At 35.8% G+C, this 14,426-nt stretch overlaps 1 protein-coding gene across 1 annotated transcript; it reads left to right on the top strand.

Moving 5' to 3' along the window:
• Positions 1-1,444: 1,444 nt before the first annotated feature.
• LOC133196686 (uncharacterized) lies at positions 1,445-8,671 on the top strand. Its single transcript, XM_061332545.1, has 7 exons — positions 1,445-2,129; positions 2,260-3,021; positions 3,156-3,493; positions 4,685-4,844; positions 5,993-6,064; positions 6,363-7,221; positions 7,367-8,671. The coding sequence occupies exons 1-7, from the start codon at positions 1,445-1,447 to the stop codon at positions 8,559-8,561; spliced, it is 4,071 nt and encodes a 1,356-aa protein (XP_061188529.1). The 3' UTR covers positions 8,562-8,671.
• The last annotated feature ends 5,755 nt before the right edge of the window (positions 8,672-14,426 follow it).

The following is a 14,426-nucleotide window of genomic DNA, read 5'->3' as shown; positions in this document are numbered from 1 at the left end:
GGGAGAGAAACAATAAAACTTGCGCCAATACTATTACTTCTTGAATTAAATAGTGTTTATTCGTTCAAATCCAAAGGGTAAGGTTGGGCCACAAAAGGTGATGTCATGGATACCTCTAGGGAAATCGTATTCTTATAGAGTCATACGTGAATACGATTTGATAAAATCTGTATCCCTTTGGCGATATCAATATTTTTTAAATTCAGCTAATAGATAAGGCAAAAAAATGCATAACTTTCGTAAGAAATAACGGAACACAATGCCCATGAATGAATTCAATTTTCTGAACTGTTCACTGTTTATTCAAATAACCTTATAGATTGATAAAACTGTTACATTTTTTTACGTATTTTGATGTAAAATTTTATTAAATGACTGGACAACATAATCATTTAGGTCTTTTCAACACAGTTGATTTATTTATATTGCGTTAAGTTATGTTATCTATTTTTACTAGAGAAATGCCATTAATTTTGTCTTGTTCAAGTTTCAAGTTTTTATTAAAGATAAACACCCCAACTGGAGTAGATGAATATAAATGAGCACATTTAACAAAATAACATTTAAGTAAGAATGCAAGATTGAGTGGTTCTCCATAAGTATCGAGTTTTTAAGAGTTATGTCTCTTTAGATTATCTATATATAACGCCTTGAAAAAATTCCCAAAATCGTTTCATTTAAATGCATCGAAATCGAAAATAAAATTATTTTAATCTGAATTATAACTTTTCTATTTAACATTAAGATAAACACGTAAAATATATATCTTGAGTGTTGGGTGGAATACTTATTTTCCAGTAAAACAAACCTTGTTTTAAACCTTAAGTATAAAGATAAACTGAAAGTACATAATAATGAAAATTTCTGATAGCAAAAATAGTTGCTATTCTAATCAAACAGGAAACGAACTTTAATTCAGAGAGATGGCGGATGTCCTGTCTAACATTTTTTATTTGTCGTTGAATGCTGAAAATGCCTGGATATTATAGACTGTGACATTTACAGATCTAAGCATCCTTGTAATATTCATCTTTAAAATACTTAAAACGAAGATGGACGAATGCGATTTGTGTAGATCAGTCTTGAATTGCTCCGGAAAGCATTTACAATGTCCTGGCTGTAAAAAGGTGATATCCATATAAATTTTGTTCTATTTCTATAAATTTCTGAAAATTGTTCTCTATCTTTAATGAATTCAAAGTAATTTCTGTGTTATTTTGACTTGTATTTCTCCAACAGGTGCTATGTGTAAGCTGTGGTGAATTAAAATCGAAACTACTTTTTATGACAAATAGATATGGAGACACTTGCACCTGCATTCTTCTAAAGGAGCTGGGTATCATTTTTAATATACATTCTGTGATCTTAAAAACTGCATTACATTTGAAATGTACAACAATCCTGGTACACATTTTTAGTCATGATTATAATTTAACAGTGATTCATGTATGACTTTGCATACACAGTGGGACCAGGAGTGCCTGAATCCCAGGAGACTGTACTCAACACTGCTGAAAAACCATCCTGTTCAAAAAACTTGAAAAACACGAAAGATCCCTCGAACATTGAAAGAAAAAAATCGACAGGGACTGAAAATGTACTTTCTCAAGAAAATATCATAGATTTCAACAAAAGTGGCTATCATCATGAATTTACAACCAACGTTGATCAAAAAGGATCTGAAAAAGAGGTTGACAATGAATCAAAGAAGCAAAAAGAACTTTTTAAGGAAGAAAGAAATACAAAGGAAAATTTAATTGAAGAAACTGAAAGCAAATCAACAATTAGGACTGCAGATAAAAAAGAAGACAACGGTTCTCCTGAACCCTCAAAACAGGCTACAAGACCATCACTAGAGAACATCCCAGATAAAAAGTCAAATCAGGTATTTATAGCTTATCATAGTGGACCTGAAAGTCTTGGAGAATTCACAAACAATTTCAGTTTAAAAAATTCTACATCCTACGGGGTTCAGACAGATAGAAAGATGACTGGGAGTGATGAAATCTTGGAGGAAAGAAAAGATGTAGATGACACAGACCAATCTGAAAATGTTTCGGAAACCAGATTCCCTAATCTGCCATTGTATCCAGTAATTGAGGCAATGAACCAAGGAACTAGGCTAAAGCGTGAGTTTGTATTATCTTATAATCGCACATATATATTAAAATTCTTATACATTTTGTCCATGGTATATTCTTAAAAAAGTAAAATTGTTATTTTAATATATTTATCATATACGGAATGTACTGTTTAAAGGCAGCCCAGTTCTTGAGAGTCAAAGTGGGACCCGTCAAAATGAGGGGGTAGACACAAGCAACAAAAGAGACATGATTGAAAATCAAAAAAGTGAAAATGAGCAGACCACATACTCACAGGACAAAGAACGAGTTCTTCCAAAATCCCTTAATGATAAACCAGAATCTAATGTTGATACAGATGTTCGGAGAAAAGATGCACCTAGAAAGATGCAAACAGATTCTATACCACACTGGAATAAAATGCCCTCTTCTTATCCAAACTGGGGAAATGATCAACCATGGGGAATGTTTTCCGATGGGTTCCCACAATGGGGAAAATGGAACAATGATTTTACACAAAATGCTTGGGATCTCGAAGAAGCGCATGAAAAAGATTTCTTTGGTGATAATCAATTACACCAGAGTTTATCAACAACGAATACAAAAGACTCAAACAAGATGACACCCTTGTCACCAGCACAAGGAAAAAATATACAACCTCATTTACCAGGTGGTCCTCTCGATCCAATTTTGCCATCACCTTCTTTGTTCAGAGGAGAGTCAAGTAGTTCTGTGACCTCTGAGCCTTGGAAAAATAAGCAGGATCGGCTTCGAGTTGAGATATCAGAAAACAACAATTCCCTAAAAGGAAATCTACCCTACATTATAGATAAAGATGTGGGTCAGACTTCTAAAACGGACGTTTGGCATGTTAAAAGAGAACCCCCACCAGAACCATCAGCAAAATATAAAAAGAAATTGTCAAAACATACGTGTGCAGGTACGTCAGCAATAACAGAAATCCAGATATGTCGATTATATTAAGAAAAATTTTTAATGATGCTTCATTGCAAAGTATCTGTTTGAAAGATTATTTTTTATAAATCCGATCAACTAAAGATTCTATATTTGTAGGATGTGGCAGAAGAGACTGCGAAGGTCAGTTCATGAAGCTGATGAAGGCAATGACAATTGCTGCAAAGAATAACAATTTCATTGTTCATAATGTAGTTCCAGATGGAAACTGTATGTTTGCTGCCATTGTAGACCAACTAGAAATTAATGGCGACTATTCTTTTAGCTCTAAATCACTCCGACAGGCCTGTGTAGAGCACCTAAAAAGTCATCCCGAGTCTGACGATGGCACTCACTATGAAATGTTCATGGATGGGGAGTCCTGGATGGAATATTTGGATCGTATGACCCAAGAGGGACAATGGGGAGATCATCTCATGTTACAGGCTACATCACAAGTAATCAATTCTCTCTCTCTCTCTCTCTCTCTCTCTCTCTCTCTCATGGCTAAAATTCATGCCTATTTTTATAAATTTTTAAAAAGTGAATAGGGGCATTATTTGGAGACTATTCAAATTTTCGGTCTAATTTGCATTTTGTTTTAATCTGCTGATTACAGAGATTTGCAGCAGAGTTTTCGAAAGATTAAAAATCTGCAAATCCTCTCAATGCCCCAAATAGTTATGCTTATTGGGTTAAGGTTTAACTTCAATTCAACTATTTTGTCAATCTCATAAATTAAGAAATTTTCTTTGCAAAATGGTAAGTCATTCTCAATATAATTCCATGTATGTTCTTTATAGCTTGTACTAGACTCTGAAAAAATCGTCAATTAGCACGGAAATTGCCCATGTTTTTCCAATTTATAAATATCTTTAGCAGTTTTGCGGTCATTATAGGAGCAGGAAGGATGTGATAGAAAAAATAAATATAGACGTTAAACGTAAAAATAAAAAGGAATATAAAATACATAGATACTAGGAAAATTGACTTATAAATACCAATTTGTCACTGGCAGAATTATATTCCGAAATCCTATATTCCATATCCAATTTAATGTCATCAACATTTAAGATATACCTAGATTACATCTCAGGAAATGTGATCAATTATAAAATATTTCGTTAATTTTTTTTCATTTGGACTCGTTGGACTTCATTGATATGTTTTTCTTTCGTAATCATTTAGAGCAATGCAAAAAGGGTCATTATGTTTCAATGACTTATTATTTAGATTTTCAAAAACGTTTTCTTCACTCATTCTCTTGGCATCCGGTCAAAATTTTACGCATTTGTCAACAATTATATAATCTAATGTTGATCTATCCATTAAATTGCTTGTTTTTTTTTTTTTTTTTTAAATTGCTGTTAATATTAGTTCGGTAGCTGTTGCCCTACTGATCTCATGTGTATGTGTGTGTGGAGAGAGAGAGAGAGAAGGAGAGAGAGGGTGTGTGTGTGCAAAAAAGAAGATTTAAAAAAGATCACAAGATATGAAACATTCTACAGAAAAAGAGTGTATTTATATCTTTTCTAGATGTGGATTGTTTTATGATATGTGCCACATTGTAGTGTGAAGTTTTTGAAACGTCCTTATTTATTTATTTGTAATTAGAAAGTTTTATCAACTTTCTTAGTATGTAACTTAAGGTAACGCAGAGGAACATAGAAGTTTTACATGCAGGAGAAAAGGAGGAGATAACTAAGATTACAAATGCTCTTGCAAAGGAAGACCAGAGGTGTTTACGATTGGGACACGTCGGAGAGTTCCATTATGTCAGTCTGCGAGAGATACCAGAGGGAGACGACGGTGGGTGCCTTCTATTACAATATCATTAATATGTGAATATGAAAGATATCTCTGTTTGGTTTTAACGAGGTTCGTTCCTGAGCTTTTGAGCAGATTTTTGTGTAGACCTCTATCTAAAAAATTCTGCATAATGTTCTGCATAATCTTACAATAAATTTGGATTCTGCAATGCTAATTTAACTATATTCAATTAAAATCCCATGATTAAATTCCATACTGAAAGCATTAAGTTAGGAACTATATTTTGTGGCGGAAGGTTTTATAGAAGAAAATGATCAATTTTTCTCATTCGAAATATTTACAGTATTGTTAAGTTTGGATTCGTTTTTACATGCAGCCTGTGCACAAAGGTATTTTGAGCAGTGAAATGTTTTATGCTGGTCCTAAATAATATATTTAATTAACCATCATGAATTCTGTCATAATATTGGAAAAATATAACAAATATATTGTGAAAGTCCTGGGGAAAAATAGCCCATTTTAGGCTAAAAATTAGCACTATTTTAGTTATATCTAAAAATTATCATAACAGACCCCCACTTTTAAGTTTATTTTCTGAATAAACAAGATAATTTTAACCATTCTGCTTAAACTCAGAAAAATGACATTACTTTCAAATGATTTTATTGCTTGTTAAATTTTTAATGCCAGAAAATGACATTTTTTGAGTGCAAAAAGGTCAAATAATTGACTATGCGAAGTAATTTGAAAACTTTTTTTGTTGTCACAAATTTTAAAGGGACTATTCAAGACGAAAAAAAGACTGTATTTGTTTCCATAATTTATTTGGATAAAAATATTAGAGGAAAAACTTTGAAAAATTGATTTATGTGTTAGACGTAATTACAGTGCAAAAAGGTCATATTAAATGCTCCGTAGTGCCGAAAGAAGCGCATTGACCCCCATTTTTGGTTTTGATTTTTAATTAAGCTATGTGTCTAGATTCCAAAAATATACTTGATAAAAAATTCTCAATACTTTTGATAACAGGATCCAACCTCCTTAAGAGCCAATATTCTTTGCTTCAGCATTTAGGAATCGCTCCTCATTCATAATCTTGCAATTTAGTTTGCTCTTTTTGTATGAAATCTTGATAAACAGATAAATGAAAACTAAATGAAATTTGAGATATATATTTATATTTGTAGGTCAATTTTCAAGTGAAGAGGAAGATGATGCGCTTTTTAGCTTGCCTCTTAACAGTTTATCCATTTTTGAAGGTAAATACAAGTATATATCAATGATATTATGAAAATGTTCACAATCAAGTGTTAAATTCGTTTTTTAAATCCGAATGCATTGTTTCCTTTATTCTTTACAAAAGTAATTATTTCCATGCCACAGTGTCCGTGCTTTTTAATATTGTTCTGGAGAATACTAGTAAATAAATATTCGAAAAATCAATGCACTGCGAAACAAAAACCGTTATATTTTGAATTTGTTGTGAAAATGAAATACCATACTTAAATGATTTTTCTTGTCATATTTCATACTGCATATTTTTTTTTTTAATTTCAGACACAAGAAAACGGGACATGTTTGTCGAGGATTATATTGACCCGTATTGTGATATATCATCCCTTCATCTATCTTTTCTGCTGAAAAACATATTTCCCGTTAACGTGGCCCTTAATGATGCTGATAAATTCAAGCATACAGTCATGTCAATGGAATACAAAGATGTCAATACTGGGATTCATGAGGATATAGAAGGAACAGGACATACAGTGGAAAGGGAAGTCAAATTACCAGTGCACAAGGCCATTGGAGATATAATTAACGGATTGTATACTGACTGCCATTGTAGGAAAGGGAACCCCAAAGATACTGGACAGTCAAAAAATAACTTGTTAAATGTACCATTTTTAAACGTTTATAGTCACATAACTACTCACAGAAAAGCTATAAGATTTCGTGACATAGTCTCTGGAACCTGTCCAGTTATCATAAAAACGGACGAAACCCACCCAGGATATGCCTATCTTATGACGTACTATCCGAGACAATGGAGTAGAGAAGATTGCAGCGAAGGTCCTGTTTACGTTCCTAACCACCATGCCGTTTTTGTTGTCCCTGCCAATCAGCAATCTGATGAAGCTAAGGACAAAATGTCTTCTACGTATTCATCTGTTTCGCTGTATCCCAAGAACATACCAGCACTTCACTCTGAGTGGCCAGAGGAAGCTCAAGAGTGGATCATAAGAAAACGGCCATCAAACTGGCCACCTGCCAATATCATCAGCACTATTGAAGCAGATGGGTGTCACCTTGTCAATCAGGCACATCCAGATAGTTCAAACTCTGACATTGAGTTTCGATTTTGCTTTGGTGTTGCAGAACGAACGCTCTGTAATGAAGCACTTAGTAGAGATCAGAGGTAACACAATTATATTTTTTCTTTGGGTAAAGTACAATATCTCCAATATAAAGTCAAATATGGTCTGATTCCGAAGACATGCATTTTAAACCATATGAATTACTCGATTTGAAATAAAATTATTTTTTCTGTTATCCTATTGCAGATATTGTTTATTGGTGTTCTTGGAAGTCTGTAGCCATGGACTTGGAGGGAGTACTTTAATTACTAAAGGCCACCTTATGAGGGTCTTTTTCTATGTGTGTGAAGAACTACCCGTAGACTGCTGGGCGTCAAACATGGGCTCTTGTTTGTTTTATCTTCTGGAGTCTCTTATTTCTCAGATTGAACAAAAGAATATCCCCTGTTACTTTATTCGTCAGAACAACACAATTGACTACTTGAAAGAAGAACAAATTAATGAAGCTCGAGAAAAATTCGGTATGATACGGGGAAATCCACTGCAGTATTTGTTTAGCCTAGCAAAAGACGGCGAATCTGGACTGGAAGTCCAGCAAATGATAATGGAGGACATGGCACAGTTCAAGCTTACTCACAATGTCAGAGAAAGTGTTTTGAATTCTTTCATTCCATATGCAATCAAAATGGCACGGGCATATATCTTGCAGAGACGCTTCAAGACAGCAATGGACACGTTACAGACTGCGTACGAGGATAGACTAACTGTAGCAACGTGTGACGATCAAGTGCCTTTTCAGTCGTTCTTCAGTGAAGCTGTTCAAGGAATTCCCTTTGATAGCCAGTGGTGGTTCCTTCTATACGCTGACGAAAAACTAGGAATGACTATGTCTTCAGATATGAGTTTAAATCAGCAGCCAGTTACTCTTGGCGAGCTAGTGGGCCCCTCCACTGCTAAAGACTATGCTAGTCACCTCATACCGCAATCCATGGCTTACGAACGATGCCAGTTGTTCACGAATTTTGCTTGGTTTCTGCTCACAAAATACAGAACACAACAAGCGGTTGAGTATCTCTTGTTGTGCATCACAGCATACAAAGACAAACTTGACCTTGAAAGAAATCCTGAGTGCCCACCAGAGAGCCTGGAACAATATCACGATTTTAATGAAAGAACAATGTACAAGGTGTTGGTGTACCTATACTATGCTCTTCACAGACAAAAACTAGAGCATACTTTTATTAACTACTTTGAGATTGTAGATACAGTATGTGAGAAGTTGGGCTGTCGGGAGGCATACAGTCAAGCTTACTACCTAGCAAAACAGGTGGACGAACACTGGTCAAATCACTGGCTTCAGAAGTACCACAGTTGCAAGAAGTCCGATCCCACCATAAACTATGATCTCTTCGTAGATACCATCCAAAATCCAGAAGTTTAGCAAATCGTCATTCTTAAGCAGTAATATCTTAACATTCAAAAAGAAATGTATATTTTTCATGGTACCACTTCGACATTTTCCAGAATGAAAGAACAGCAAAGCAATTTTAATATACTTTCATTGATTTTTTTTTAATTTTCAGCTTTAAAATTGAAAATTTAAAAATCGACGATATTTTAAAAAGCACGTCTACATACAAATTTACACCCTGCAGATTAACAATGTCTTAGGTACACAGGAATTGCTTTTCATTTTCTGTCAAGTCATCTGATTTCTCGTTCTAATTCCTGTCTTGGTTAAAGAGCAAGAGCCATTAACCATCAAAATGTGCCTTAACTCAAAAATGAACGAGGATTTCAATATAGATGGTAGAGACTTTTAGCTTTTCATTACTGTTTTTCTTTTTTAGATATCTATAACACTATTTCAAGAAGAGATTTTACATTATGGTATTGTTTTCATTGAAATTTGCGTGAGGAACGTCATTATTTGTAACGTAACGTCATTATGTTACATCGTAACGTCGTAAAAAATCCATGATTGCAATTATATGAACACATTTAAAAACTTAAAATTGGAATAGAGAAGTATCTAATAAGCATCATAATCATTTTACCAATATATTAAAAAAAAACAAACAAAGAAAGGTGTTGATTTCATATTGCAGTTTATGCAGTAACTGCGCGCGAGTGTAAACCGATTGCATTATATCCTATAGTACATGGAAGCATACATGTAATCTGTATCCCCGAGACTGGAAAAATTGTATGTAGAGTAGCATGACATTGTGCACTACAATATAACATATGACAGGCTTAGTGGTTTCAAACTTAAATTTTGTCTAAAATTTAAGGCACATTTTGATGGTTCGTGGCTCTAGCTCTTTAGAGAAGTTTAAGAAGCTTTTAATTCTTACGAAGTCAAACGTGCTTTCTACCAAATGATTGTGATTACGAGCGTAGCTGAGGTGGATTAAAAAGTGAATTTCAAACTAGATTTTCGCAGACGTCCGTGTCAAATTGTACCCGTCCTTTTCATTGTCTATCATCAAATGTTTTGTCTGTACATGTAACAGATGAAAGTGACGTAAGCTTCATATATCCAATCTTGTCAGTTAATGTTCTTCGGTCTTAAATGCTATTCCATCGGTCTTACAATCAGTGAATTTCTTTCTTTGAAGGCAAATGCCTGAATTATAATGTTGTAGCAAACAACTTGAATAGCTGACCACTCTTAGATAATTATTTTAATCTTTAATGATGCTATAAAGCAGGCAACACATGCGTTTCTTGGAACACTCTAGTTAATAGATATGCAATTACCAAGGATTTAGTCGCCCGCGTGCTGCAGTGGGTAGAGCGTTTGCTCTAGAGTCGCGGAGTATGGAGTTGATCCTTATGTCCGGGTTAGAATCCCACTGTAGGAAGTGGAGGCCGGTCCTTCGGATAAGACCGTATAAACCGAGGTCCCGTTTCAATTTATTTTAGTTACAATCTTTTGGTCATATATATGTAGTATCGTAGTAGGTACGTGTTTATATGACAAACACAATCAATCCCGGGATACATCTTTTACATAGAAAAGGCTGATGATAGGAGTGCGCTTATACCAAACTCATTGCACAGACCATAATTTATGGAGTTCTCTTTAAAATGCTAGCCTAGTGGTAAGGCGCTTGCTTCGTGATCGGGAGGCCCTGGTTCGATTCTCGTCCGCTGCTCCGTGTCAAACCTAAGACGTAAACATAGGTAGTGACTGTTCCTTTGCCAAACGCCTGGCACTGGAAGTGAAATTCATGGGTTTTTCGGATGAGACCTTAAAAACCGAGGTCCCGTGTCACAGTAGGCGTTGGCACGATAAAGATCCCTCACTGCTCAATGGCCCTGAGTGCTGACTATAAGTCTAAATTTGAAGCCCTTCACCGGCGTACGGTGACGTCTCTATATGAGTGAAAATTTTTCGAATGGGACGTTAAACAACATACAATCAATCAAAATGCACTGTTTTGGCTTGTAATTTACTTTTTTCGGTTTGAGGCAAAAAAACCTTGATTAAACTGTCAGGAATGAAAGTTTTGCCAACAGTATATTTTTTTATGTCTACTATATTTCTAGATCTTTAAAAATAAATTAAATATTCCATTTCAGAACCATTTTAAAAAAGATTTTCTTTGAAAAATTCCATAGATACATGTATAGTATTGAATTGTAAATTCTAAGTTGAAAATTCTGAAATGTTTAAAACAAAGTAATTTAACTTGTAGATTCTTTGAAATCAAACTTGGTTGATGTGTCACACAGTGGAATTATGTTGGAGCAAAAAATTAATTCAATGCTGGACAACTATTTCGGAACTGACCCATTTTTAAAAAAGAATCACTCATCCAAAGGATATGGGTCATGTGCTGGCCGTAAACCAGAAGAGCTTATGCAATAGTCAAGTGTCCATCCGTCTTTGAGTTTGTCTGCAGACAATCTTTGAAATTGTAATTTTGTCATCATAGGGCGTACAATAAAGTGACATGTTACAAAAGCCTGTAGCATCTAAAGAATGATACAGGACAGCTGATTAATATTTCTGTTTTTCTAATTGAATGGAGAAACTGTGAACTATATCGGTATTAACCATCTTTTCACAAGTCTCAAAACTCTCAATACTATACATTTCTGTGTCGGATTACAGTGGCAGCTATATATAGAGAGACGCGTTGGTGACCGCCCTCTAACAACTTTACTGATACCCACTGCCCTCTGAGCCTTACTGAGCATCTCATGCTTAAACAAGTTTATCATTATGATACCTTGATGGTGCCTTCTTGCTTAAGGTCTTTCTTTACATTGCCTCCTCCACTGCTCATTTGGGACGTACAGCGTACTCTTTGTGCAAGGACACAGATACTCTAGCTCTATTTATACAACCCTTATCATCAGGTCTAAGCTCTTCATCTTTTCCTATACTGTAGCCTAGTGGTAGAATGTTCGTTCCTTGATCGGGAGGCCAAGGTTCGATTCTCGTTCGACGCGCTGCGTCCAACTTAAGACATAAACATAAAAGGTGACTAATCCTTTGCCAAGCGCCCGACATTAGAAGTGAAAGTCACAGGTCATTCGGATGGGTTTGTTTGTTTGTTTGTTTAAAGTCTTTTCGTGAATTTTTTACTCATATGGAGACGCTACCACTGGTTGAGAGCTGTAAATTTAGACCTGTACTCGGCACCTACGGCCTTTGAGAAGAAAGGAATCTTTTTTAGTGCCAACATCTACTGCGACATGGGACCTCGGTTTATAAGGTCTCTTCGGAAGGACTGGTCTCCGCGTCATACAGTGAATTCGAACCCGCGACGTAAGGATCAATTACTCGGCGGCTCTACAGCAGACGCCCTAACCACTGCGCATTATGGTATTAAAATGCCACCTCACCCTTCAGTCCTTCTTAACTGATTGGTTAAAAACTCTTGTAGGGTGCGTAGGAATTTAAATGGGGCAGACTTTTGTCTCGTAGAGGAGCCAGTCATTCCGTCATAGCAGTGACCACTCCACAATCTAGAAAAGCCGAGTGAAGATCAGCTTTCTTCAGTTGAGATACCTCATGACTCAACATTTTAAGATTAACACTGACCTATTTCTTCATGTTGAGCCTACGGTTATCCTTTGCAGTTTCATCCATTTTGGCAATCATATCAGGAATAAAATTATCAATTATTGTCATTAATAATGTCAACATCTCGCCGGTACCGTTGTTTCTTTCTTTTACTCATTTCTTCTAGTAAGGAACTGATCCTTACCTCGCAGGTTCGAATCCACTGCGGGACGTGGAGACCGGTCCTTTGGATGAGACCGTATAAACCGAGGTCCCATGTCACAGTAAGTGTTGGCACGAAAAAGATCCCTCATTGCTCAATGGCCCTGAGTGCCGAGCATAGGTCAAAATTTGCAGCCCTCCACCGGCAAGTGGTGGTGTCTCAATATGAGTGAAAAATTCTCGAGAGGGACGTTGAACAACATTTTAAAAAAAACAAACTAAAGAGGATATTCAGTTCTTCTTTTTAATTACCTCTTTAAACATCAAATCAAAATCTGACACCTTGTAAGCTTTATTGATTTCCCCGCTGGAAGACAGATCAGGGAGAACTCGATCCCTGGCTTTCCTCCATTGCTCTGAGTGACTTTGCCCCCTTCCTCTTCACCAGACACGACGGTTGTGGATTCCTTTCCTTTTTCTTTCTTCTTCTTTGTTGCTTCCACATCCGATTCTTTAAAACCCTCAAGCTTCTCATCTTTGTCACTTGAGCATACATGTCTGCTATCAATTCATCATATTATATCATAATATTTATTCTTAATGGTATCAATCAGTGTAAGACTTGCACTGAGTATTGATATGCTTTGAATTTTTTATCCTCATCATCCATCCAGAAGTAATGATTCGTCTTAGAGGTATATTATTTAAGGATGAATAATCTACCCAAATAGAATACATATATGTAAGACATGCTCGGATCTAGATGGGGGTCAGAGTTATTAAAAGTATATACTGAAGCAAATAAAAAATAACTTTGGACCCCCCCCCCCTGGAAAATGTGGACCCCACCATCACCACTACGAAATAGATTTTTTCACGTGTGGGAAATTGATTTGCTTGTCAAGAAATTTCTGGGATTGATATTTTGGGAAAGGAGTTTTTTTTTTTTTTTTTGGTTTTTGTTTTGTTTTGTTTTGTTTTGTTTTGTTTTTTGCTTGTCAAGAAATATCTGGGTTGGAAATTTTTTTACTGGGGTGGACGCCCCTCCCTGAAAAAAATCTTGGATTCCTGGAACTATTGTACTGTAGCGGCTTGGGTATTAACATGATCAAGTGTTGTTGTAGCTGCATGAAAATGACGTCCCTTTTTTCACTGGACTGGCTATAGTACAGGCAATAAGAATTCAGGTACCCCGCCCATGACCTGTGTCATTTAAGACGGGACATAAGACCCTAAGGTACTTTTGGTCACCCGCCCCGGCTACTGCAGAACAAGCCAAACAGGTTTTATCGTGGCTGTAACTGTCCGGGGTACTACCCAAACACGAATATGTATTTCGTTTCATTTGATTTCGATTGTTTCGTTTCGATTACGGGTACCCCCCCCCCCCCATCATAGAATACGATTTGGCGATAGCTGCAGATCTGTAGCTTGCTGGTCTGAAAAAAATTCTCTGGTCTTCCATCCCAGTTTTTCAGACCAGCGAGCTACAGATCTGCAGCTAAGAAAAAAATTACAGTACCGAGTAAAAATCTTACTATAACTATGATTTAGAACCTATTCTAGGACAGAGGGCAGAGAATAAGAGAAATTCAACACGTGTAGTACGCAGCTAGGTTAAGGACTCCCATATATACGTCAGCCTATGCAGAGGTTCGGTAAAGCTATTATGACGTCACGGTAAAACAATACAATGGAATCTCGATGAATAAATACTATATGTTCTTTTTAAAACACACTAAATACTTTCGTTTATCATAAATACTATAAAGATAAATGGATAAGCGAATTATCTCGCCATAATAGCACTTAGCGTATGTAGAATGAAAGCCAGCTTGATCTCGCTGTACTTACTGAGATGACGTCATTTCTTAGTTTCACACGCAGTTTCTCTGTACTTGAGGCGTGGATCAAGCTTTTATTGTTGCTTGTAAAAATAAAAATAAATACGAAACGCGCATAGTCGGACCAAAAGAGAGACATATTCTAAAATATATTAATCCACATTTTGTTGTCAAACTAAATTGATAATGTGTAGACTTTATATAAAGCTGTAGGGAGCACATTTGTACAGTAACGTGCTAGAATGACAGGTCCAGCCCCTCGAAAATATCAGAAGTTCAA

Source organism: Saccostrea echinata, unplaced genomic scaffold, assembly GCF_033153115.1.
Source record: "Saccostrea echinata isolate AGI-Se365-2 ecotype Australia unplaced genomic scaffold, CSIRO_AGI_Sech_v1 ptg000001l, whole genome shotgun sequence".
Lineage (NCBI taxonomy): Eukaryota > Metazoa > Mollusca > Bivalvia > Ostreida > Ostreidae > Saccostrea > Saccostrea echinata.
The sequence above is the reverse complement of the archived record's forward strand: the minus strand, read 5'-3'. Positions and strand labels throughout refer to the sequence as shown.